The sequence below is a fragment of the Bidens hawaiensis genome, unplaced genomic scaffold (genome assembly GCF_021521415.1).
Source record: "Bidens hawaiensis isolate Kalapana, Puna unplaced genomic scaffold, B.hawaiensis_p1.1 tig00035043_1, whole genome shotgun sequence".
NCBI lineage: Eukaryota > Viridiplantae > Streptophyta > Magnoliopsida > Asterales > Asteraceae > Bidens > Bidens hawaiensis.
This window is the reverse complement of record NW_027496084.1, coordinates 4,403-30,627: the sequence shown is the minus strand read 5'-3', so window position 1 is coordinate 30,627 and position 26,225 is coordinate 4,403. Positions and strand designations below refer to the sequence as shown.

At 35.9% G+C, this 26,225-nt stretch overlaps 2 protein-coding genes across 2 annotated transcripts; both read right to left on the bottom strand.

The window, feature by feature from the left end:
* Positions 1-11,376: 11,376 nt before the first annotated feature.
* Positions 11,377-13,674, bottom strand: LOC143586899 (GDSL esterase/lipase At1g29670-like). The gene is made up of 5 exons (XM_077068348.1): positions 13,409-13,674; positions 12,448-12,572; positions 12,117-12,362; positions 11,773-12,010; positions 11,377-11,674 (listed from the first exon to the last, which is right to left on the bottom strand). Exons 1-5 carry the CDS (start codon positions 13,635-13,637, stop codon positions 11,460-11,462), a joined length of 1,053 nt encoding a protein of 350 aa, XP_076924463.1. The 5' UTR covers positions 13,638-13,674; the 3' UTR covers positions 11,377-11,459.
* Positions 13,675-14,375: 701 nt separating this feature from the next.
* Positions 14,376-21,667, bottom strand: LOC143586898 (GDSL esterase/lipase At1g29670-like). The gene is made up of 5 exons (XM_077068346.1): positions 21,421-21,667; positions 16,582-16,704; positions 15,904-16,142; positions 14,732-14,969; positions 14,376-14,590 (listed from the first exon to the last, which is right to left on the bottom strand). Exons 1-5 carry the CDS (start codon positions 21,665-21,667, stop codon positions 14,376-14,378), a joined length of 1,062 nt encoding a protein of 353 aa, XP_076924461.1.
* Between the last annotated feature and the right edge of the window lie 4,558 nt (positions 21,668-26,225).

The following is a 26,225-nucleotide window of genomic DNA, read 5'->3' as shown; positions in this document are numbered from 1 at the left end:
TCTAAGTGAATTCTATTCGCAAATGAGGAATTTTCGCATAAGAGAAGTATTCACTTCGCATAAACCATGCGAAGCGAATGGATATCTTATTCACATCGCATCCTCATGCGAAGCGAATGGAAATCTTATTCGCATCGCATCCTCATGCGAAGCGAATGTAAATTCCTATTCGTTTCACACATCTATGCGATGCGAATCCAACCTCTTATTCGATTCGCATCCTCTTGCGAAGCGAATGGAATATCTTATTCGTTTCGCTTGCTCATTCGAAGCGAATGGACCTTCATGCAAATTCCTCCCATGCGAATTTTCTACAATTAGCAAAATTTTTAGAATGTTGGACTGATTGATACTGAACTGTTTTGGATTTTAGGGACTGTTTGACCTAAGGACTATTATGGACATATAAAATCAATATATCATAAACTTATGAACTTATTGACTTATTAATAAACTAAAAACAACTTATTAACTTATCAAAACAAAGTTGTATATAATCCACTAAGTACAAGTGTATATATTCATTTTCGTACTTAAATACTTTGGGTATAACCTATTTGTTTATTAGGTTATCTATGATGATTCTAATGATCTTAATGTTTGATTTCAGTTACATAATCCATTTTGTCCTCTAGTGGAACCGACAAAGAAGAAAGAGAAGGTGTTTATTTCTATGATCAAGGGGCTCAGGAAATCACCTTTGGAGTTCGTATCTCTACCAACCTTGCCATCTATACTAAATGGGTTACTGAATTTTAGGCAAATGCAAAGGCAGCTGATGATTCATTGTCTATTATCACCAAGGTTGCTGGACAGAAGTTGACTATTAGGGAAGGTGACATTAGATGAGCCTTGAAGATTAAGGATGAAACACATTATCTATTTTAGAAAGGGGACAAGGCCAAGCTTAGTGGGTTTGTGACTAATATGGGGTATGATACGGAATGGAAGAGTTTGGAGAAGAAGCATCTCCCACCGTGTTGGATATTCTTGTTCCATGTGGTGATTCACAGCCTTTCGGATCTACGAGGTGGTTTTGACAGTTTGAGGGCAGATTGGTGCAAATTATGTACGCTCTTACATACTGGGAAAAGTTCAATTACTCCTGGAAGTTGTTCTTATGCATGTTGGCTAACACGACTACAAAGCAACTTGGCTAATGTATCCACGATTTGTTCAGCTGTTACTAGATGATATGCTTCCTAACGTACCCAGGCCGCCACACAAGCCTACTAAAGAGAAAAAGGGTAAGAAGACACTGCCAGATCCTTACCATGTTAACATGATCAGGGCGACTGTGTTTGGTCTCATGCTGAGCATGAAAGGAAAGGGCCATATTTATCAAGGAAAGAGGCTGGGACCCAAGTTTGGACTGTTTGAGGAAACTGAGACTGCTGGGGATGAATCTGAGGAGGAGAGTGGGGAGTTTGTGGCTTCTGAGCCAGAAGGAGAGGCTGAGCAGGATGACTCATCTGATGAAGCGCCTGAAGATAGAACAAAGGTGAAGCATGATTTGAAGCGGAAGGCTGCTGACAAGCCTTCTGTTGGTGGTCCTTCTAGTCAAGCTGAGGAAGAGGAGCACTGATGGTTGGGTAAAAGTTAGTTAATTTTATGTACTAATTAGTTAGTTTTAGTTAAATAAATGAATGAACATTGGTACTTCAAGAGTTTTTATGTGTTTTCAGGATCTTGGAAGCTATGGAGCTTGTCGAGGATATTTACGACCTTGGAATGAAGGCTTGGAAGTGAGAAATTGGAAGTGCACGCATCACTAGGCATTAAAGAATATTAAATAATTTTTCTGGTGAAAATTGCATCTTCGCGATACGCGAAGATGCAGGAAGAGCAACTTCGCGATACGCGAAGTTACAGGAATCTAGACGCGACTATTTTGTCCTTCGCGATACACGAAGAAGCAGCTCAGGACATCTTCGCGATACGCGAAGATGCTCAAAGTCGGCAAAAATTAGGGTTTGCACTGTATAAACAATTTTTCGACCCTATTCGGCATATTACGACTTCCAGAGGAAGAAAAGGTGTTCTAAGATGACTTTCATCCATCCCGAAGCTTCTAGTTCCATCATTGATCGTATGTTTATCAAGATAATTGTTTTAATCAATATGTCGATGCTTGGCTAAGTTCCCGTGATCGTTCTAGGCTAAGGTTTTGTGTGAAATACTATTAAAAACAGATTCTTATGCTTAACGAATATAGCTTGATTGATTTTATATGAATTTGTCTTGCTTAATTAGTTATTTGGTTGATTAAGGTTTGTATTTGCGATTATTGATTTGTGTAACGTTTGTTTGGTTGTTCATCAACATTTAGGGTTTAAGCTCTTGTGTCATTAAACTAGAATCATCAAACCTTATCAATGAGTTAGTTTTCCTAGACATAGAATTGACAATTGTGGGGTCCGGGTTCATTTGTGTCAACAACTCGGTTGAGTTATCGTTTGTCATCATGAATCAAACCATAGGACTAAGCAATTATTGAAAAACAAAAGACGAGTGAATCTATGATTAACGTATGGAACACATAACCTGAACCTAGAATGAATACTTTTATTAATATTGTTTACAAAGTCTTTTTAAGTAATCATTTAGTTTTAATTAATTCTTTTTCAAAAAACCACTTGACATCGTCTGTCCGCTTAGGTTAATTAATTAGTTAAAAATATAAACTTGGACTTTCCTTGAGTCCCTGTGGAGACGACCTTACTTACCAGTACTAGTTTATAGGTATTTAAGTCTTAAAATTAATTGTTTGAGTAGACCGCGACAACCTACGTCAAGCAGCAGCCCTTGAAGCGTTTCAAGAAGCTTGACCCACACATAGCCTCCAAAGGTAATTGTCAAAGCTAATTGTCAAGCTCTCCAGCAAAGGTAAACCTTCCTCTACACCTGACCCACATATAGCCTCACCCAAACCTTAGCTAAAACCCTAGAAGAAATAAACGTAGCTAAGATTAAGATTCTCGTTTACAAGAAACCTAAGACCAGAATCAAAGCCAAATCCAAACCAACCAAGACCATGCTACACAACTCACCTGATGAATCACCCGAACCTTCACCCACACAACAATACCAACCCATTTCCACTTACTTATGTCAACTACCACCCTCCCCACCTCAACAACAACCTCAAACCATTACACCACCCGAACAACCAAAGCCAACAGAACCCTTACCAACTTCACCATTCATTTCATCCATATTTAGGTCACCAATCAAATCCACCAGCTTATGGACCCAAACATTTATCTCCTCACCACCAACACAACCTATACCATCCACCACTCAACCTGAAGCCACCACACCTCAATTCTCAACACCACCCATATTTACAACTTCACCACTACCTACCCAATCCATCACCCTAGCACTCCAATCAACCTCACTGCCCATCCTATCCGACACTCCACCATCAACAATCCTCTCACCCAAACCCATAGCCAAAAGAAAGTCTTTGACACTGTGACATTTGAGCCAAAACAAGGTACACCTCAGTACGTATTTACCGATTAAACAAATAAACGCCTTTTGCGTAACAAACGAACGATTAACCAAACGAGTCGGGTTATGACCCAGAAATCCCAGGGGGCATCTATAAGTGATATAAGATCTATACAAGCTAAAATATTAGTAATATGGCATTAGTTGGATAGCAAACAAGTTAAACGAAAACATGCTCGTTTAACTACCTGCTATAGATTTAAACGCGAAAGAAAGTTACAAACCAAGCATTGTATCATCCGTTAAGCCGACAAAGACTTACCAAACACTTATTTAAAAGGTTTTAAGCGATCCGTGAAAATATTTTCGATTTTTACAAACATATAGTATGTTTTTATAATTTTACTCAAAACTATCCGAAAAACACTCGTTTTCGCACTGTTTAACGCACTCGATAAATTTTTCGCGCCAAAAACCGAACTAGAACTAAATTTGGATTGGGCCTTTCGTATTTGGGCTTGAAAAATCAGAAACTTGGGCCAAAATGGGCCCAAAGTGGGCCCATATAGACTTCCGATCGCAATTGCCACCCCACCCCCCATTTTTTTTATAAAACTTTTTATCTAAGATTGTTTATTCATTTCACTTGATAAAAACTGAAGTCCAAACAGCTGCAAGTCATTTTTCCAGAAACCTTCCAAAACCCTAAGATAACAACTTAAATAAGTAACTTTTAAACTTGTTTAACCTTGATTAATACCATAAAAACATGTCTTAATTGCTAAAAATCATTTCTAACCATGTAAAAATCCTAAAAATGGTCCATAAACATGTTTTGATCATACACATGGTAAGGAACCTGTTTTACTAGTTTTTTTGACCATAAACACGGATTAAAGGGTTGAAACGGCGTTTTTACAGTTCAAAAGTTCGTTTTTGTGCACTAGTTGAAACCCTAAGTTAAGGGCTGTTATGTTGATGAAAAATTGCTTTGTTTGTGATATAGGACTTGTATCTAGCCTACATAGGAGTACAAGAGCTTGAAAAGTTGATTAGAAAGACGGAAACGAACCAAAACCACTAAGGTAATGCCGAAACACTCGCTTACGGGCTGTTTAGGTTAAGGTTGTGATGTGCATATTATTAGGCCTTGAAAATTTTCAGGGTTATTAGGGACCATGTCAATGACTCCCTTTTCAAATTTGGTAATCTTTCGACCATCCGAGAATATTTGGCGAATTTATTACCGAATTGGGACGTTTAATTGGGAAAAATAGCTAAAATACTTCAAAAATTATGAAAATTTTTTGGGAACTCAGATTTGATGTATTTTGATCACATAGGAATTTTGGGATCATTTGGAGAAGTTTAAGGGTGTTTTGTTTATTTGCGTTCGTGTGAATTTTTACAACTGAAATTGGGCCGAAAAGAATATCGAATGAGCTTTTTACATTCTGGAATTGATGCAGGTTGTTTTGGGACATGATTTGAGTATTCAGGAAATTTTGTGGAATTTTTGGAAATTGTTTGGGGTAAACGGACGATTTTCAGGCAATATAAAGCTGATAAAATGAATTTTTATAAATTAATAAATTAGTAAATAATTCCAGAAATATTTTTATTAAAATCTACGTATTTTAATTGATAAGTGGCTAAATTTTCATAATTTAATGATTAACCATTAATTAATTATGCTAATTTAAAGATTAATCAAATTCAGTTTTTATAAAAACCGGCAAGTTCGCGATTAACGAACCTGCGGGAATATCAAAACACCAAGTGTGATCAAAAATCATATTTTTGGACTAATTAAGTAAAAAAAGAACTTTTTTATGAGAAACCTGGACTATCCGGGTGGATTGTGCACGTTTCTTCTTAAATCAAACTGAATAAACGGAAACGGGCCCCATGGCTAATCTGGGACCCCAGTATGTGATCCTTCTTTATAACTTAATCATTTTATTAACTAATGCATTTACCCAAGCTTATTCTCCCATAACTGTTTTCTGAACGCGTAAACGAACAACTTGGCCCAGCTGGGAAAACGGGAATTTGAGCCAAGTTCGGTTTTAAGTATTAGACATTGAACAACATCACAACCTAAGCCTATTGACACTTTCTGGGCGTTCCAGCTATACCCAGATTAGTTATACAGCCCAGTTTAGTATTGAGATTATAATAATATTAAAATATTAATATTATTATAATATTGATTATAGGAACTACTGATAGCGGACCGAACAAACCACGAGCTGATACAGTACTGATTATCTACTAAACCGTGAGTTTCATGACCCCACTTCTAAACTGTTTTACGAACTTTTGGGGTGAAAAGCATGTTTGATTACATATACATACCTGAAACATGTATTGATGTGAATTATCTAAGTGCTAACACACGAAAGTCCCCACGATCACAGTGATTAACTTCGAGCCGGTGGCTTGTGAATAGTACCATTGGTTTGACAAACCCAAACGGAATTGGCCTGGTTGCCGTGTCACATAGCGTCGTTTGCACATGACCATATTTATACGAACAGGCTATGTAGTGTTAGACATAGCTCCCGGGGCATGTTGTGCGTGGAAGGGGAGCCACAGTGGTTGATTGAGCTTGGGAAATGGATGCACGCAGCACATTCAGTCAAGGCTTCACTGTAGCTTAGCATAATTACATCATTTACATACATACATACTTATTTCATGATTACAAGTGTTAACTTGTGAATACTCATTACTGTTTTCTTGAAACTCGTGAAACTCACCAACTCTAGTAGTTGACCCGTTTTAAACTGCTTTTCAGGTGTACCTAAATCAGAATGATTTGGTGATCTGTTACTTGCCGAAGGTGTGTGGTTGATGCTATGTGAATAGAGGCAAGGGTGTTAGTAGTAAGAACGTATAGTTAACGAACTAGTTTTGTTTGTATCACCTAGACTGTAAAACAATGATAGAACAAAGAAATGTAATATATTGTAAATTAGTTTGTAATGTTTCTTTATAAACAATGTGTTGATACCAGAGGTGTCTTTTACATTCCCGTTTTACGCTTCCGCATTATGCTAGTCGGGGTGTGACAGACACCTCCGGTGTACGCTGATCCTATCCTCGATAGGATCATCGCACTGGAGGAATCAAACGCCAAAAGGGCTAAACGAGAACGTGTCTTGCTTGAATACATCAAAAGTCAGAAAAAGATGGAGCTTGAGGATGCCAAAGAAAAGGCAAAGTTGGTGAACCATGTTGAGATTCTGGAGGAACAATGAGATCTGCAGGGAGCACTGATAGCTACTCAAAGAGATTGGATTAATCTCCTTCAGACCTCCGTCAATAATCAATGGGAACTTCTCAACAACGAAGCACTGAGAAATGCTTCTCAGAGAGCTTAATGCTCAAAGGTAGCTGATCGGGTAGAGACATTGGAGAGGAACCTACCTGCAGCTCATATTCTGGAAGAGAGGTTGTTCAAGAAGATCGATGATGCCACAACCAAATGGGATATTGAGAAGGAGGCTACCAACTCCAGAGTATCTATGCTCGAGGGACAGCTAGCATCGTCCTCCTCTCTCGGTACACTCATTGCAAAAAACACACAATTCCGAACCGATATTGAGGCTCTCCGAGCAAAGATTGCTGCCCAAGACCATCTAAATGAGCTACAGTTGAAGACGAATGAGGAGTTGGTGAGCAAGTATCAAGCTGCCTCGGATCTAATGGGTATGCGTGATGATGATTTCCACATTCTGGAGGACAGACTTGACACTCTGTTGGGAAGCTGGAGGAGAACAGGGCAGACATCAAGGACAGGTGGACCACAACCTACCGTGGGTCCAAGTGTGGCCTTGTGAGCTGAACAGGTTGTTGGATCTGAGGGTGAGGCAACTGTGGGTTGGATTGCACCACAGGTCGGCCAAGAAGGAAGCGCTGTTAGAACCAGCTTGGAGCTTGCACATGTCGAACATCCTCAACCTCAAGCTGGTAGTGTTCATGGTGGTGATGAAGAGGAAGAAGAAGATGATGAAGGCGATGACGAGAGTGATGATGAGGATAATGAAGACGATGAAGATGTGGATGATAACGTCCACGATAGTTTCGATGATGATGAAAATGACAATGATGGAGGTGACGGTAGTGATGGCGGAGCCGGTGCGGCAAGAGGAGGTGGAGGTGGAGGTGGAGTTAACACTCAATCACCTCCACGTGATCAAGAACAACATCAAGACCCTGCCGCATACGAGGCCGCTAAGAAAGTGAGAGAAGATGACGCGGGGATTCAGAGTTTGTATAACGAATTGTTTTATGATGCAGGAACCATTATAGGTGTTATTGACGAGTTCATTGAAGCTCAAAAAACGCTTGAACCTATTCTATCTCATCATGCAGAGGAGGCTGAAGATGACAACTACATCAACTACTCGCCAATCCAGACACCCCACCCGCTCAAGCTCAAACTTCTGAAGCTCCTGAAGTTGATCCCGTGGTTGATCCAGCTGCAGACACGTCACAGGCATCAAAGAAGAAGAAAAGGAAGACGCACTACGTGAAGAGTCATGCCCGTTCCCGCTCCCTCAACTATCCTTACCACGATGACTTTCCGATCGTATACGTAAGATACGACAGAGAGAATAGCTGTTGGGCTATTCATTGGGTGAGTGAAGACCTCATCTACCTCACCCATAAAGAATTGAGTTCTCTACCAGAGTTGGACATCAATTACTTCAGAAAAGCCGTGGGTGATGGAAACTATGATGAGAATCTGGATGGATGGATAAAGCGTCATTTGAAACATCAAGCAAAGGTGGGATATAAAGATTTTGAAGTCAATAAGGGCAGAAAGTTCAAGAACCCAAGAGAGATCGACCCAGCTATCGAAAAACCAAAAGTGATGTGGAGATATGGGGCTCCCAAAGACAGTCGTGTCGTCTATCATGGAGAACCATATACTCTAAACCTTTTTCGAGGTTGGGAGCTCGACAACACAATGGGTGAAGCCGTCATCCATTGCAAGAATATGCATGACCTTTGTGTATTTGACGAGCATGAGCCAAGGGACTTAGCAAGGAAGACATCTTAAAGCTCTACAACTCACCCATGCCCACCGTTGAAGACATTGGCCGTCAAAACACTGACCAGATAGTTGATTCATTTAACAAGCTCGTCAAGAGACTTATTGAGATTCCACTATCTGAGGAGGGTATTCTGGAATATGACACGGACGGCTTCCAATACTAAAGACTAGAGAGAGATTATTAGGTCCCATTTTATTTTGTATTAAGTCTTTTGTATTGGAATTATGTATTGGGCTTGTCTTTGTATTTTGTGTTTATTTATATTTGGGCCCAAGGCCTTGTAAAGAAGCCCATTGGCCACATGGAATGAAAGATATCTCATGCATGCTTCCTATAAATAGGAAGCATGCCATGAGGAACCAAGCTGTTGTCGAATTCTTATTTCTTTCTCTTGTTCTGTTTCTTTCTACAAAAGCCGAAAATAAAAAGTACAAGATCCGAGACCAAAGGTGACTCGGTGTGATATTCCGCTAGCACCAAGTTTGGTTGACCCAAGATAGTTGTTAGATCCACCCTTCGGGACCTACAATGTCCCTATTTATGGCAAAACAAAAAAACATTCTAGAAGCATTCTCCTGTTTGTAGAACTAGGGTTTTTCAGACTTCTTAAAGTCTGATTGAAGGTGTAAATGAAAGGGTTATGGTACCAAACTTTCCAGATCCTCAATTCAGGACAAGGTGATTACATGGAAAGCAAAAAGAATCAGAAATAGGCTAAGTGAATTCTATTCACAAAGGAGGAATTTTTGCATAAGGGAAGTATTCGCTTCGCATAAACCATGCGAAGCGAATGGATATCTTATTCACATCGCATTCTCATGCGAAGAGAATGGAAATCTTATTCGCATCGCATCCTCATGCGAAGCGAATGTAAATTCCTATTCGCTTCGCACATCTATGCGATGCGAATCCAACCTCTTATTCGCTTCGCATCCTTTTGCGAAGCGAATGGAATATCTTATTCGTTTCGCTTGCTCATTAGAAGCGAATGGACCTTCATGCAAATTCCTCCCATGCGAATTTTCTACACTTAGCAAAATTTTTAGAATGTTAGACTGATTGATACTGAACTGTTTTGGACTTTAGGGACTGTTTGACCTAAGGACTATTATGGACATATAAAATCAATATATCATAAACTTATCAACTTATTGACGTCTTAATAAAATGAAAACAACTTATTAACTTATCAAGAACAAAGTTGAATCAGTTGATTCAAACCCGCTCTGATACCAATTGTAGGTCCCGAAACCGGATCCGACAACGAACGACTTTGCTCTTGATAAGTGCTCGAGACGGGTGCGATGAAATCAAACGACCAAACAAAATAATATAACGATAATATAAATAGAAGCGATCTCGTTATCGGTTGAAAGATTTAATATATTAAACAAACAAACCGACCCCACCCAATGTGAGCTCCACTTGGGTGGGTGAAAACACCAAACAAAACACACACATAAAACTAAACAAGTGCTCTATTTATAACCAAACAACGAACATTCTAGAAGATCATTTCCCCGTTGAAGTCAAACGCGTGCACCGAAGCTCTCGTATCAGGATTTCTCGCCCACTTTAATTATTAACTTGACCGTAAATATATAACGGGTTTCATACTTTGATATCGCAAGTCACATTTTTAGCCTTACACAAAAAGGAGTAAAAGTGTAATTTCCGAAAGTGTCTTAAGTCTATCTACGCTTTCGAAGTTGACCTCCATCTTTGCCACATTTGTCGGTCATCTCCCGTGCACTGATTATCTCATGCACACAAATTTAGTTTAGTGGTTTCGTTTTGTTTTTGTGTTAGTTTGATTTTTTTTTCTTTTTATAGCTTTTGAGTAAAACGGAGTAGAGATCAAGCTATCTTATGAAACCTCAGTAGCAATTGGAATTTGAATTTTAACACAATTGTTGGGGTGTTATACCAAATTTTGGGTTAGCAACCCGATTTATACCTCACCGTGTAAAATGATATAACCACACATCAAATTAAACCTTAAGTAAATGTCAAATTTTAATAAGACAATAGTATACTAATATTAAAGGCATTGAAATACTAGACTTTGTGGTATAATTTAAAACACAATGAAGTATATAAATTTTTGTAAGTTTAAAAAAATTATAAAGCTGGTGTTTAATGAAAACACAAGGATTATTAACTTCGAATTAAAATACTAATTCCTCTGATTTTTTAATAATAACCTTTATATAGTTATTTAAAAAAAATTAATGGTAAATCAACACAGTTATATAAATATATTTAGGGGTTTAATCAAATACAAATAGAATTAACGTGCTAACTATAAAAATAAAGTATACAAGTAGAGTAATTATGTAATTACATTATAGAGTAATTAACTCTATAATGTAATTACATAATTACTCCACGTGTATATATAATTACTCTACTTGATTATCACAATTAACACGTTAATTTCATTTGTATGCTAACTTTCCCTTATATGTGCTATAATTTTTGTGTGCATTAGTGAACGCAAATAGCCAAATACCACTTGCTCATAGAACTAGCAACATACAGAGGTGACGTATTCTGATCACTCTTAACACCTTTCAGGCAAAACACAATTGTCATCATTTGGTTTCTTATTGAATACATCAGCATGACGAACCCAAGAAACATAGCTGAATATGTATATATAAAATATATAACAAAATTATATTTATATGATTATACATCAGAATTACATTTTTTTATCCTGATTCACAAGGTGTCATTCCACAATACCAACTGATTTTTTTTTTCTTTTTTGCAATTTATCTGTTTTCACAGTATCTTGTTAAGACATTATCTATTGCATATTTGCATGTATCTTAGAAAATGTAGGAATAGTTTGTTTTCTTCATCAGTCCTGCCTGCTTGTTGACAACTGTGCTACTAACATCTCAAAATTATGTGTGATCTTCCTAGATGTAATTAAAGTTGAACCAAGTGGCGGATATCGTAGGGGGAAGCATTCATAGGAGAGAGCGCAATATATGCAGATGTTGCAATGACATTGTGGGAAAATTCCGTTGGATGGAAACCATCATAGTAAATAGATAATATACGAATAGGGCAAGTAGTTGTTTTGGGGGCACATTGTCCATCTACCATCACTTCACAACAAGGAACATTTGGCCATGGCACAACTGAAGAGATTAAAGATACAAAAAAGTTATCCCTGTACAATGTTAATCAGTTATGCAGTACAATGAAGTAATTGAAAAACTATATTTGTTTTGTTTACCTTTTTGTAATGATGAAATGTGTGTAACATTGATAAAAGTGAACTTTGCATCCTTGTTATCATTGTTTATCTCATCGACAAGAGGCTTAAGCTTGTCGTTAAATTGTTTGACCGCTTCATTTATAGACTCTACACATTTGTTCCCGCTTGTGCCAAAATAATGTATCTCAGCCGGGGTGCACCCTATTGTTGCAAGACCGAACACAACAATCTTTCGAGCTCCCAAATTGTACAGCCTCTGCAATATGTCAAGATATGGTTTTCCAGATGAACAAATAATAGGATTTTAATATCTTTTGGCAACAATAAAGAAACTGAAAATAAACGAATAGTAGCATATGCACCTTTAGCTGTAGAGAGTATTGCCGTACGAGGATTGATGCATACTGATAAGGTGTGTACATATGACTCGTTTTGTAAAAATTCGGCCGCAAGTAGTTGTTGATGTAATCATTGCTTCCCATATTTACAATATAAAGACATTGGCTTAGGTGTTCATTTGTGAATGTTGTGTTTTCTTGCAAGCGAGATAATCGTGAAACTATTTCATTGTGATTATTTAATTGCCTCTCTAAACTTATTCGACCACCCTTTTCCAAATTTGAACATGAGCGGATCAGTATTATGTCAACATCGTTGTAAACAATTCAGTCAAAGCATATTATTTATGTTTACCAAATGTCTTCCAGTTTCGGGTAGAATGCCAGCTCCACCACTAGCGTAATTAACACCTTTACTTATCTGTTGATCGGTTACAGTGGCATACGTTGGAATAAACTCGTCCAAATCTAGAAGTTCACCTGCATTTAAGTAAAATTATTTGTAGATAAGTGTTTATTAATACTATTGATCTTATGAAATTAGTTGAATTCCAATGAAATGCATATATTACATGTTGCTCAGAATTGAATTGCACACAACAATTGATTAAGAAAAGTAGATGAATAGAGATTGAATGAACAAGAACTTCACTGAATTTGATAATTTCTAATATTCGTTTTTTATGTTGATTATGATCAGCCTACTTATACCTATCGAATTGTTGCCTTATAGGGATTGGTTCTAGTTACCGATTCATAATCAATTACACATTGATACATCATCTTGGTAGTTACCATGCTTATTTCTTGACACTCTAGAATCTATACTCATATAGACAATTAATTATAATAAACATAGTTTCGAAGAATTACACTATGACGCTTGGACTTTTGTATCTTCAATGAGCGGGATTAACTCCACATTTACCCTAGATGCTAGTTTTAGATTTTCTTGGTCGTAATTTGATTATTTCATATATTAAGGTTCAAACCATGTCTAATAGTCATTGTAGCTAGCCAGCTTAATTACAATTAGTAAACGACTTTTGTTTTATGATTCATATACTGTCACGTTTGCACCTTTTGATTGTCAAAACAACTTTTTATAATATTTTGGGAGCCAAAAATAACTTTTTATCATGTTTTGGGAGCAAGAATGCATTAATTATTTTGGTATATGTTTGGAGATTAGAAAACAATTTATATTTTTTTATGAAGATTTTATTTTGATAGGGATGCTATATGTAACAACTAAAAGATGGAAAGAAAAACAAATGTTAAATGCATAAATTACTAAAAATATGTTAGAGAAAGACCGATCATGTCCGCCATAGTTCGACCGTTGGTGAATCTGCCAGTCACACCTTGTGGGAAATCAACACCGTAAGGCAGGTAATTGGCTTTTGCCGTCGTCACAAGGTCATTGTTGTTGCCACTATCGACTAATGAGTCTCCAAATATAAAGTAACACGGGACTTGTGGTTTTCCAAATACTAAGAATATTCCCAACTGCATCAATACTGCAAATATGTAGCAATTTACCATGGTTAGTTGAGGAAGTTATTGTTTGTTGAGGAGAGGGGGAGTTGTTTTTCAATGCAAAGTGCGTGGAACATAAAGGTAGGAGAGATGGGCAATTCAGTTGGGGTATATAATAATTAATTGATCATAAAAAAAATACAAAGTCATCTGAATAGTACATACTTGCCTAAATAACTAAATAAGCAGACGAGAATATGAAACTAGAAACCGTTAATTTGATAGATTACTTTTTTTTTTAACTGCAACTTTCATAAAAAACGGGCAAAAAATTGAGGAAACAGAATAAAGAAAATCAGAAGTACAACTACTGTGAGTTGAGAAGAATAGTGTGATCCAAAATCACATTGATCATTATCATAACATAACTATATTTGTATCGGAAAATGTAGGTTAATCTTGCAGCGGGTCAAACACAGCTCATGGATTCAGGATACGGGTTATGAAAAGAGGAAGTGAGTGGATTTTTGGTATTCAAACTGATTCACTTTTCATTAAGTAATGCCATCAACAACCATTAAGGTTACATTACAATAATATACCTTTTATTTATTACAATTTACAATCGACTCATAATCTCATATGCATAATGTATTAAAATCTTTATACATAAATTTTCAATCTTACTAAAAAGTGGACGGATATTTTCATGTATTCACCGAGAGGCAATGCCCTACTGGCTTCCTGCATATTGAACGTACACAATAATGCACTATATCACCTCTTAAGTTACCCTATTGAGTGTTAAACTTTAGTCAGATGATATATATCATATGGGTAAGCATCCGTTGGTAAAACGGCTTTATATGCTCTTGTTGCTATGGCCATATTGGAAAGTTCAGTAGGATGGATTGCATCGAAGTAAAAAGATAGTGACCGTATAGGGCAAGGGACTGAGTTTAGGGTGCATGCCCAATCTCCGGTTAGTTGACAACAAGGAGGACTATGCAGTGTCATTTCTGAAAAAGAAAATCATATAAATATATATTTCATTAAAAAGTGGTGTTTACATCGATACATAAGGCCAATCATGCAATACAAACAAGCTATGAAACTAGTTATGAACAAACTCTTAAGAATCATGATAGGTTATATTGTACCTCCTTGTGCAAATAAAATGCCTGCAGTGTTAATGAAAGTGAAACTCGCATCTGATTTATCTTTATTGAGTTCATCAACAAGAGCTTTAAGCTTATAGTTGAAAGCATCAATCACATCATTGATCCAACCGACGCATGGTTTCCCATCAGTGGAAAACTTTTGTAACATATACAGGATGCAACCTATATGAGTCAAACCGAAAAGAGCAATCTTCCTACCTCCTAAGTTATATAAAGTCTGTCATTCACCAAGATAGTTAGAATTAAGTTTTATATAAAGAATTGTTGAATATTTGAAATAAGAACATGCAAATTGGAGTTTAATAATCCAAACTATAATCTATTTATTGATAATAATCTACTCTGGCAACGTAACAAATGGCACTCAAAACGTGTCAAGGAAAATCTAGTGCAAGGGAAAAGTAACTCCATGTGCCCTAGTAAGCAACTAGCTAGGTTGATTGTTTTCTCAATCATAATTTTGTAAATAAAAGGACATAAATGAAAGTTATAGGCAACTGAAGTTACTTTTTGTTAAGAGGGCAGGTGTTATTTATATGTAATAATAATAATTAATTACACATTTATGTTTTCTAGTATTCATATATTCTTCATAGCAAAGATTCATCATGAATTGCAATTTGACAATCTACCCACATGGGTCGGGATGGGTTTGCTTTGTGGTTTGGAACCCATAAAACTTACCTTTGTATGTGTCCCTTCCCCTCTTAGATTAAGATTGTCATTGGCAATGGAAGCTAAAGTCAGGATCGGATGGAGCGTTATTAATCGAATTGCTAGTATGGATTATTATTGTTGTTATTTACTGAGTAATAGTTTGGATTATTAGGCATTTGGAGTCGAGAGTCTCTCTGAAGCAACTTTTCTATTCTTCGTGACAGAGGTATGGTTGCCTACATCTTACCCACCCAAGACCCTGCTTATAGTTTTGCTTTGAGTGGATTTTATGGGGTATATATGGTTGTTGTTGAGTAATTAATAGTTTGGATTATTAATACTTAATTTGTATAGAAAACAATCGATATGAAAGTGTTTTACCTTCTCTTTAGAGAAAAATGATGAGAATTTGAAAAGAGTGAAATAAAAAAAAAAGAAAAAGAAAAAGAAAATCAAGCTACAAAGTTGGTGATTAGAAGGGATGCACGCAGTACCCTTAATTGTTGAGAGTATTGCTGTGTTAGAACTTCTGCGTATTGATCTTTTGAATATATTTGTCCTGAATTGTAATATTTTCCCACCATTAAGTAGTTGTTAATGTAATCATTGCTGCCAATATTTACCACATAAATGCATTCTCTTAAAAATGTTGTGTTCTTTGCAACGCGTGAAAGGCTTGAAACTGTTGATTTGTGATTAAGCAACTGTCGATCAAGGCTAACTCGATCACCATGTAACAAAATAAAACATTACAAGGTAAAACTGGGATCTTTACTAATCATGATATAACCAAATTATGGTAATAAGGTGTCTCCCCTCTATTCTAATGATAGAGGGTTCAAATCCTACAAGCTACATGTATAAATGGTAATTATAGGAATAGGTTTGTTTGTTATTTAAAAACACTGCCAAGCAAATGGAAGACTATTTCCCAACTCATATTATATATCCCAATTGCATGGAGAATTGAGGTCCTTTAAATTAAAGGTTCAACAAGACATGCAAATGAGCCATAGGACCAAACTTAGTGAACCATACACACCTTGTGCTACTACTATAAAAAATAGTGCTCAATTGGATGTACGAAGAGTAATATTAATTCATATACGGGGTTCAAGCATGTAAAAAGGTAAAATAACGGGTACCAGTGATGACACAAATAGGGATTACATTATGATGTCCAGATTCCTCTCGAATACCGCCACCACCACTAGCATAGTTTACGCCTTTATTGAACTGATCGATGGTTGCAGTAGCATAGGAAGGAATGAAGTCGTCAATGCCAAGAAATTGACCTAGAATCACAAAAGGGATTTGCTAATTATCAATAATATTGACTAGATATAGTCTTTATCCATTAGAATTCGTGTCGACTCATTAAATTTGTGTATTGTTCAGGTCATGTTTCGAGTTGACTCATTGTACGTTCATATATGAATATGAGTAATATCTAGTGACTTAGTAACAATTCAAACAATTGATTACTCAAATTCACATAAGACATTTTTGTAATCCATGATATTTTTAATTGTGTCTGTTATTTTTCTCTTATTCTCAAATTAATAATAATTTACACATTTAGCTTGTACCTAAAATAAGTGAATGAGAATAAACAAATAAAGAACTAATAAGATAAAAATGTTGTTGGCTAAAAGAGTAGATTAAAAAAAAGTTAAATTCACTTTTACATGCCACTACTTATATTAAAAAATAAAATAAATAAATACCAGACTCATCTCTTAAATCATAATATCAGCTTCTTTAAAACATTAAAACAAGTTAAAAGGTGAATCTACTTTTAAAAGGGACATGTCACCCGACCAAAGCCTGTTTTTTTTTTTCTCATGTCAGGTTCGGGTCATGGTTCGGATGGTGTCAGAAATTGCCGCCCCCGTAGGCAATAGGTATCGGTGCTTTATTTTGTAGAATTGTAGTGTGAAGTATCCTAGCGCGAAGGTTTGGAAAAGCAGGTTAAGCGGTTGATGGTAGTGGACATTGTGGTCGGTCATGTTGAAGGAGAAACATGAAATAATTCAATTATGCTGTTTGTTTTTTTTTTTTCCTAAAATATGAAGATAAACAAATTTTTTGCATCAGAAATGTGATAATACATTGTTATACATATGTGTTCAGTTGATGGTTCAGGCGAGAAATGATATTATTACGAGAAATGCGAGAAATGAATCTTAGCCATTGATTAAGGTTCGTTTGTTTTTGCTTAAAAGGTTTGCAAGGGGCTTACGTCTGCACGCCCGTAGACATAAGCTTCTGTAGACTGTTTGTTTTTTTAGAAGAAAAAAATCTAAAAAATACTTTTATGGTATTAAAAAATAAGCTATTGTTCAACTTCTTCACACTTCTTCACATCCTATCAACACTTAATGTCCAATACCACCACCACCCATCGTGCGCCACCACCATCACTGTCCACCACCACCCACCACCACCACCACCGTCCATCACCACCAACACCCACCATCGGCCACAACCACCATCTACTACCACCACCCACCATCCCCCACCACCACCGTCCACCACCCACCACCACCACCCACCGTCACCGTCTGCCACCACCACCGTCCGCCACTTGCCACCACCACCGTCCATCACCGCCACCACCCACCGTCGTCCACCACCACCCACGTCAGCCACCACCACCGTCCACCACCCACAGTCCGCTACCACCACCACCACCACCCACCACAGCTGTCCATCACCACCACCCACCGTTCACTGCCTACCACAACCGTCTGCCACCAATCGTCCACCACCACCCACTTCCATAGTTCTTACACCACCACCAATTATTTTAGCAATTTACAGACGTTAATTAAATTTTATATACTGTGATATATATGATAAATAACTAATTTTCACTTTATGTAGGCGCTATACAGTTTATAAAACAAACAATATTATATTTTACATTGCAGACATCCACACTACATTTTCAGTTGCAGACATGAAATAAAATGAAATCAGATTGCAAACAGTTTTTGTCTTAAAAAACAGACAACACCTAAGTGTAATCAATTGTTCAAAATAAAAATGACAAACTTGTAATTAATTGGAAATTAATTGACCATGTTTATAATGAAAAGGGTAGTATGGTCTTGATTTTAAAGCTAAGATTGGTAAATAATGAAATTTAATTAGTATTTATTACTAATTAATTCAAAGTTACCAATCACATTCTTAATTTTTATTAATTCATTTTTTTAATTAAAAGTATTGTGAATTAAAAATCATTTTAGTTAAATATCTATCTTCATTTATAATTCGTCAAATACTAGATTCATATATAGCCTACACAGATTTATGTAGTGTGTTGGTGGTATTACGAATGTGTATGGAAATTTTACAAGTGTAGATTATTAATATTTTTTTTGTTTATTATATTTAGTTTTATTATGTGTAAAATAAAAAAAATATAGTTCATTTTATTATGTATAGGTTTATACATGTAATGCGTAGGTAGTAGAGATGGGCAAAAAAACCGGTTGGTGAACCGGTTCAACGGTTTAAACCGAAAACCGGTTTTTACAAAAACCGGTTATTTAAAAACCGGTTAGAACCGGTTAGTAACCGCCGGTTCGTATATCGGTTACAAGTTCTAGAGAAAAAACCGGTTACTGAACCGGTTATGGAAAAAACCGGTTAATTTTAAAACCGGTTATTATGAAAAAAACCGGTTATTTTAAAAAAAAAAACCGGTTAATTAAAAAAAACCGGTTATTAACTTGTTCTAACCGGTTTCTAAACCGGTCCTAACCGGTTAGACCGGTCCGAGTTTTGCACCAAAAAAACCGGTTAATAAACCGGTCCGGTTATTTAAAAACCGGTTTTTTTCCAGGCCAAGAAAAACCGGTCCGGTTATTAACCGAACCGGTTTTTTTAAAAAAACCGATTTGTGCACCTCTAGTAGGTAGTACACATATTGCCTACACGGATTGTTAGTTTTGTATAGGTTTACAAATTGCCTACATGTATCGCTAGTTTATTTCATTTTCACCAATAGGTAACTAATATATTATCCCACACCATAACTATTTGTGAAAACAAGTTGTTAGTTCATCATTATTTGTGTTTTTCACCACCATACATCTTTCTTTTTAACCATTTGTTTGTGCTTTTCACCAACACAAAACTTTTATTTTCACCATTTATTTGTGCTTTTAGTATAGGGCTACCATGAAAAGTTTTTATTCGTTATGATGGTATTATCACATAAAGTTTTATATATTATAAGATTTGTGTCGGAAATTAGGAAATTGTGTGGGCTTATAATTGAATTCATATATATAATATATAATTTTTTGTTTGTATGTGTAGTAGTTACTATGAATTTATTAGTTATTCGATGTAGGTTGATTTGGGGATAATTACGAAAACAGATTTAGATGTTTAATTTATTTGGATAATTAAAACAATTAGAAGATCATCAACGAAAAGGGAAAAATGATTGATTACTAATAACTAATAAAAAAATAGAAAAGAATAATATAATTTGAAACTTACATGAAATCTTTATTAGTTACAAAAAGAATATAGAATTATGCCTAATTCACCCTTGTAATATAATAAATAGCAAAATATAAAGAAAATTTCTTATTGTTCAAATGATTTCTCACACTTCTCACAGTAAAAACATTTCTCGCATGAACTTAAGCCTATGTATTCTAATCTAACTATAAGTAGATGCGAGCTATAAGTAACTTATTAAAATTAATGTTGTAAAAGTCACTAGGCGGATCCTAGGCGGCCGATTGGGGAGTTAGGAGTACTCAGAGAGTACTCAGACATGAAAAATATAAAGAAATTTAATTTTTGGATATTATATATTTGTCAAAATAAGCATAATTCATGTCAAAATGGTACTCTGGCTGACTCGGCAACTTTTGAATGACTTTTAGAGAACCCTAGCCCACCGTTTGACCGCCTAGCCCAACTTTTTGTTTTTTTTTTATAGACTTTTAGAAATTCCTAGCCCGACTTTTGAGCACCTAGTCCACCTCACCCGACTTTGACCACCTCCTACTAATCAAGGCCGACTTGGAAAAAGTCTCCAAGATAGGGGTCCAAGAACCGACTAATCGCCGACTAGTCAATCTTGGAATCCGACTTTTACAACACTAATTAAAATTATAAACTATTGTCTTATAGAGTCTAACAACCGTCTTTAATACACATTAATATTTATATTATGTGTTTTGGTTTGGCTAGCTAAAGTGTAATGCCACTTCCACGTAGATGATGGCTAGGCTTTAACTAACTCATCCTTTAACTAACTCATTCTTTAACAAGCGTTTTGTGGTTTAATTGAATATTAAAAAAACAAAAACCTTGTGGGCGTTAAGGTGATGGCCATAAGAGGGTAATGGTGTTTTGGACTTTGGCGCCAGCATGGTGTTGTGGTTGGCTCTTGTTAATGGCTGAGGTATGAAGACGAGCGTCATAAGTTTCAAAATTGATAATGTGCTATATAATTCAGAATGCTTAAAAACAGAATGAATTTGAGTGTAGACGGGTCGTTGATTATGTAATTTACTCTTAGGCCATGTATAGTGAAGGACTACAAAATAGGGGGTTTCGACACGTGACGTCACGTCAGGAGGGGGCAATTTTTGTTTTTGCTAGTTGTGTTGTAGCCATTTGTAGCCTTTTTTTATTATTTTATTATTATTTTCATCATACACACAACACACACGCGCGACAAATTTACCCCCCCCCCCCCCCCGGTTATTACTCCACATATCGGAGGGGGGGGGGGGGGGGTTGTTGCTGCCGAACATTGCCCAAACAACTCAACTTTGTCACCCCAGTACGCTTGGACTTAAAGAAAGGCCACCATTCACCTATACATTTTATAAATAAAATCACATCTTTATATTCTTTTAAAAAAAAGTGTCAATGAAATACATAACACGGATAATTGTTGGTAACTAACGTTAAACCTCTTATCATTATTGGCTCTTATATCCCAAAAAACTGTAAACACAAAAGAGGTGTACCAATGATGTCTGCGGTGGTTCGGCCATTGGTGAACATGCCCGTATAACCTTGCAGAAAATCGATCCCGTAAGGTAGATAATTGGCTTTCCACCTAGTCTCAAGATGATTGTTATTACCACCATCAACAAGCGAGTCTCCAAATATAAAGTAACAAGGAACTTGTGGTTCATCAGAGCCTACATATTTTCCAAAGTGCAACAATATTATGACGGTCACAAACACTAGTTTGCCAAAATCACCATCCATGTGTGTTTTGAGTATAAAGACATTAGACATGGATGATGATCCATTATGAATGGAAATTGCAAGGTACTTTAAAGAGACGGGGATGTGCTGGTGAAGAGTTAGGCAAAATGATAGAAAATTTGGTGAAAACCATATTCTTATTTTCAAAATCAGTTTATCTTAAAAAAATAACCTCTGTTTGTTAATTATCATACATTTTTTAATTGATATCTCGTGATATGTTCGTTTAAGTTTTTAAATATTATTTATATGTATGACCATATATATGATTTTATTTAATTTTTAATTATTTATTCGAAAACAAATTAATACCTCTCTTCACTTATTTGTACAAATTTGAAACAAACTACATTTAAGTATTAGGTTGTTTTGCGTCGGTTTACAACACATGTTGTTTACGTTAATAGTGTTTGAACTTTAGCAACGGACGTATAGTTAACATTAAGAACAAAATGATAATCAAGAACACTTGGATCTATATATATTAAGTCCCAAAGGCAACTCAAATCTGTGAATTGACTAATTCGGAATGAACTCGATTGTACATCTGTTGGATTACAATTCTCAAACTCTATAATGCATCCAAAGTTCATATAAGGTCGAAAAGATAATTATTACAAATATTACAAGGATGCATTCTAAATAAAGATAAGCAAAATCTATACTCTTATTTATTTGATCTTCTGTTTCGGTAGCAACTCCTTCCGCATGATCATTAAGTAGTTGCAAGTCTTCATCTTTAGCATTCCTTTATTGATAGAAATCAATAATATAGGAAGTATGCTTAAGAAAGTTTTGTATTATTAGTCGGCTAGTCGCATTGATGTGTTTTCTAACAATTAATCTCTCCATCAATTGGGTATATGTACCGCCTCAATATAGCAATCTAATCTAATCTAACTTTACTAATAAAAGAAAAATAATGAGAATGATTTAACAATCCACATTCATTTTTGGTCTAATCTCTCTTCTCATTCATTTTATCTATCCATGGGTTATGGGCAAAATCATTTTGTTAAATGGGTTATAATTTCCTTTCTAATCTTTCATCTAATTCATATCTATCCATGGGTCATGGGTTAAAATAATTTTGGGTTATAATTTCCTTTATAATTTTATAATTCCTCATATTTATCCTACAGATCCATGGGTCATGGGTAACAATTTTGATAAATGGGTTATAATTTCCCTTTTAATTTTCTTCTCTCTCATCTCATTCATTATAGGTATCCGTGGGTAATGAGTCAAAAAAATTTTAGCAAATGTTGTATATTGTTGTAAACTTGTAATGGTTCATCTCATTCTAATTTCTAAATTTGAGATTATAGACTTCTTACTATTTGTTGTAAGTTATTTTTATAATTCATTTCTTTAAAAAGAGTACATTAGTTATTTTTATTATTTAGCAGATCCCGTATAATACAGGGGTTTAAAAGCTAGTGATATATGTAAGGCTTGAGCATTAATTCCATTATTTTATACGTATCTCATGTCCAATAGGGTTTTTTAAAAGGACTATACCAATTCTTGTCACGCCATGGCTGACTTGAGTTCATCTCAAATTTTAAACCAAAAAGCTTGGCTCCATTCGAGTTCACATTATCAAGCTGAAATTGAGCTTAAGCTAGAACTCACCTTGGTTGGAACACAATTGGGACCGTAGCAATTTATAATGTCTCTATTAGACTCCTCTCTATGGGCGGATTGGGGGCGGAGTATAAGGGGAGCCCCATCGAGGAGTGGTAAAGGGCGACTGGCCGGGGGGGGGGGGGGGGGTTGGCTAAGAAGGGCGGCATAGGGAATGCTGATGCGCCCTCTCCCATTCCAATGGTAATATTAAATAAAAAACATTTTAACCTATTTAAACAAACAACCTCATTTTTATTCAACACTCCATTTTATCTTCAAAGCGCTCTCAATTCTCTTCAAGATACAATCAATTTCTCAACTTTCTACAACCATGAACCCGTGCTCAAACCCGAACCTATAACCGAGCTCAAACCCAAACCCAAACCCAAACCAATGGGATCCATCTCAATTGTGATGGGGTAGTTTGCTTGCAAAAAACAATTACCCTATTACCTCTTTCTTTGCCAACCAACAAGGTTATCGATCCGTAATGCCACTCACCATGCAACTGTTCACCGATATGTTATATCGACCGACAATGCCATTTATGTCTCCGCAAGTTCCCGAAGCCCAAATCCGCAACCAAATGCCCAAAACCTAAGTACTGGAATTGCATGTAGCTCCTACCACATAATAAAGTAAACGAAGTCATAAAAAAACTTGCAGGCCAAACAAACAGGGAAAAAGGCGAAAGATTAAAGTGGGAAACAGATGAGGAGATTGCGTTGGCACGTGCGTAGATTAACTCACCGGAAGACTCAATTGAAGGTAAATTATAAAAAAATAAAATATTTTTATATAATGAGGATGATATGGCAATCCCACATTTATTCTTGGTCTAATCTCTCTTCTTATTCATTCTACCTATCCATGGGTTATGGACAAAACCATTTTGTTAAATGGGTAATAATTTCCTTTCTAATATTTCATGTAATTCAAATCTATCCATGGGTCATGGGTCAAAATAATTTTGGGCTATAATTTCCTTTATAATTTTGTAATTCCTTATCTTATGTATCCTACATATCCATGGTGTTGGACTCGTTATGCCCAAGACACATATTTTTATTGATGTGACTAGTACGTCATGATCCAAGTCAGGTCATACCCAATAACAAGCTAGACAAACACCAACAATATTTGTTTACATATATGATCATAACAACTGAATATTAACACTTGAGTTATTTAGAAAGGGGTTTCTAAATACAATGTATATATGTAGTAAATAAATCATATGGATGATTTATATTAGAGAGAACTTTACATAGTGTTATTTAAGTTGGTTAAATAACAATATGTAAACCAAATTACCAAGCATGTCACCTATATGTTTTATAACATAAATGGAATGTTATAAAAAATAACAATAATAATAAAAATGAGAAAGGAAGTGTGACATTTGAGCCAAAACAAGGTACACCTCAGTACGTATTTACCGATTAAGCAAATAAACGCCTTTTGCGTAACAAACGAACGATTAACCGAACGGGTCGGGTTATGACCCATATATCTCGGGGGGCCATTTATAAGTGATATACGATCTATACAAGCTAAAATATTAGAAATATGGTCTTAGTTTGATAGCAAACAAGTTAAACGAAAACATGCTCGTTTAACTACCCGCTATAGATTTAAACGCGAAAGATAGTTACAAACCAAGCATTGTATCATCCGTTAAGCCGAAAAAGACTTACCAAACACTTATTTGAAATTTTTTAAGCGATCCATGAAAATATTTTTGATTTTTACAAACATATAGTATGCTTTTATAATTTTACACAAAACTAGCCGAAAAACACTCGTTTTCGCGCTGTTTAACGCACCCGATAAGTTTTTCGCATCAAAAACCGAACCCGAACAAAATTTGGACTGGGATTTTCGTATTTGGGCTTGAAAAATCAGAAACTTGGGCCAAAATGGGCCCAAAATGGGCCCATGGACTTCCGATCGGCCAGCAGCCACCCCCCCTTTTCATTCTTTCACATTTAAACTAGATCCAAGATATTTTCAACATTATTTCTTGAAAAATCTGGACATAAGCTCTGTTCCAGCCAGAAAACCTTCAAACCCTAAGGTAAGGGACTTAAATAAGTAGCTTTTGTACTTGTTTAAACTTGTTTAATACCATAAAAACATGTCTTGGTTACTAAAAATCATTCCTAACCGTGTAAAAATCCTAAAAATGGTCCATGAACATGTTTTGATCATAAACACGGTAAGGAACCTTTTTTGATTGTTTTTTTTGCCATAAACACGGATTAAAGGGTTGAAACGACGTTTTTACGGTTCAAAAGTTCGTTTTTGTGCACTAGCCGAAACCCTAAGTTAAGGCCTGTTATGTTGATGAAATATTGCTTGGTTTGTGATATAGGACTTGTACCTAGCTTGCTTAGAAGCACAAGAACCTGAAAACTTGATTAAAAAGTCGGAAACGAGCCAAACCCGCTAAGGTAATGCCGAAACACTCGCTAACGGGCTATTTAGGTTAAGGTTGTGATGTGGATATTTTTAGGACTTGAAATTTTGCAGGGACATCAGGGACCATGTCAATGAGTCCCTGTTCAAATTTGGTAATTTTTTGACCATCCGAGAATATTTGGCTAATTTATTACTGAATTGGGACGTTTAATTGGGAAAAATAGCTAAAATACTTCAAAAATTATGAAAATTTTCTGGGAACTCAGATTTGATGTATTTTGATCACATATGAATTTTGGGATCATTTGGAGAAGTTTAAGTTTGTTTTTTTTATTTGCGTTCGTGTGAATTTTTACACCCGAAATTGGGCCGAAAAGAATATCGCACGGGCTTTTTACATTCTGGAATTGATGCAGGTTGTTTTGGGACATGATTTGAGTATTCAGGAAATTTTGTGGAATTTTTGGAAATTGTTTGGGGTAAACGGACGATTTTCAGGCAAAATATA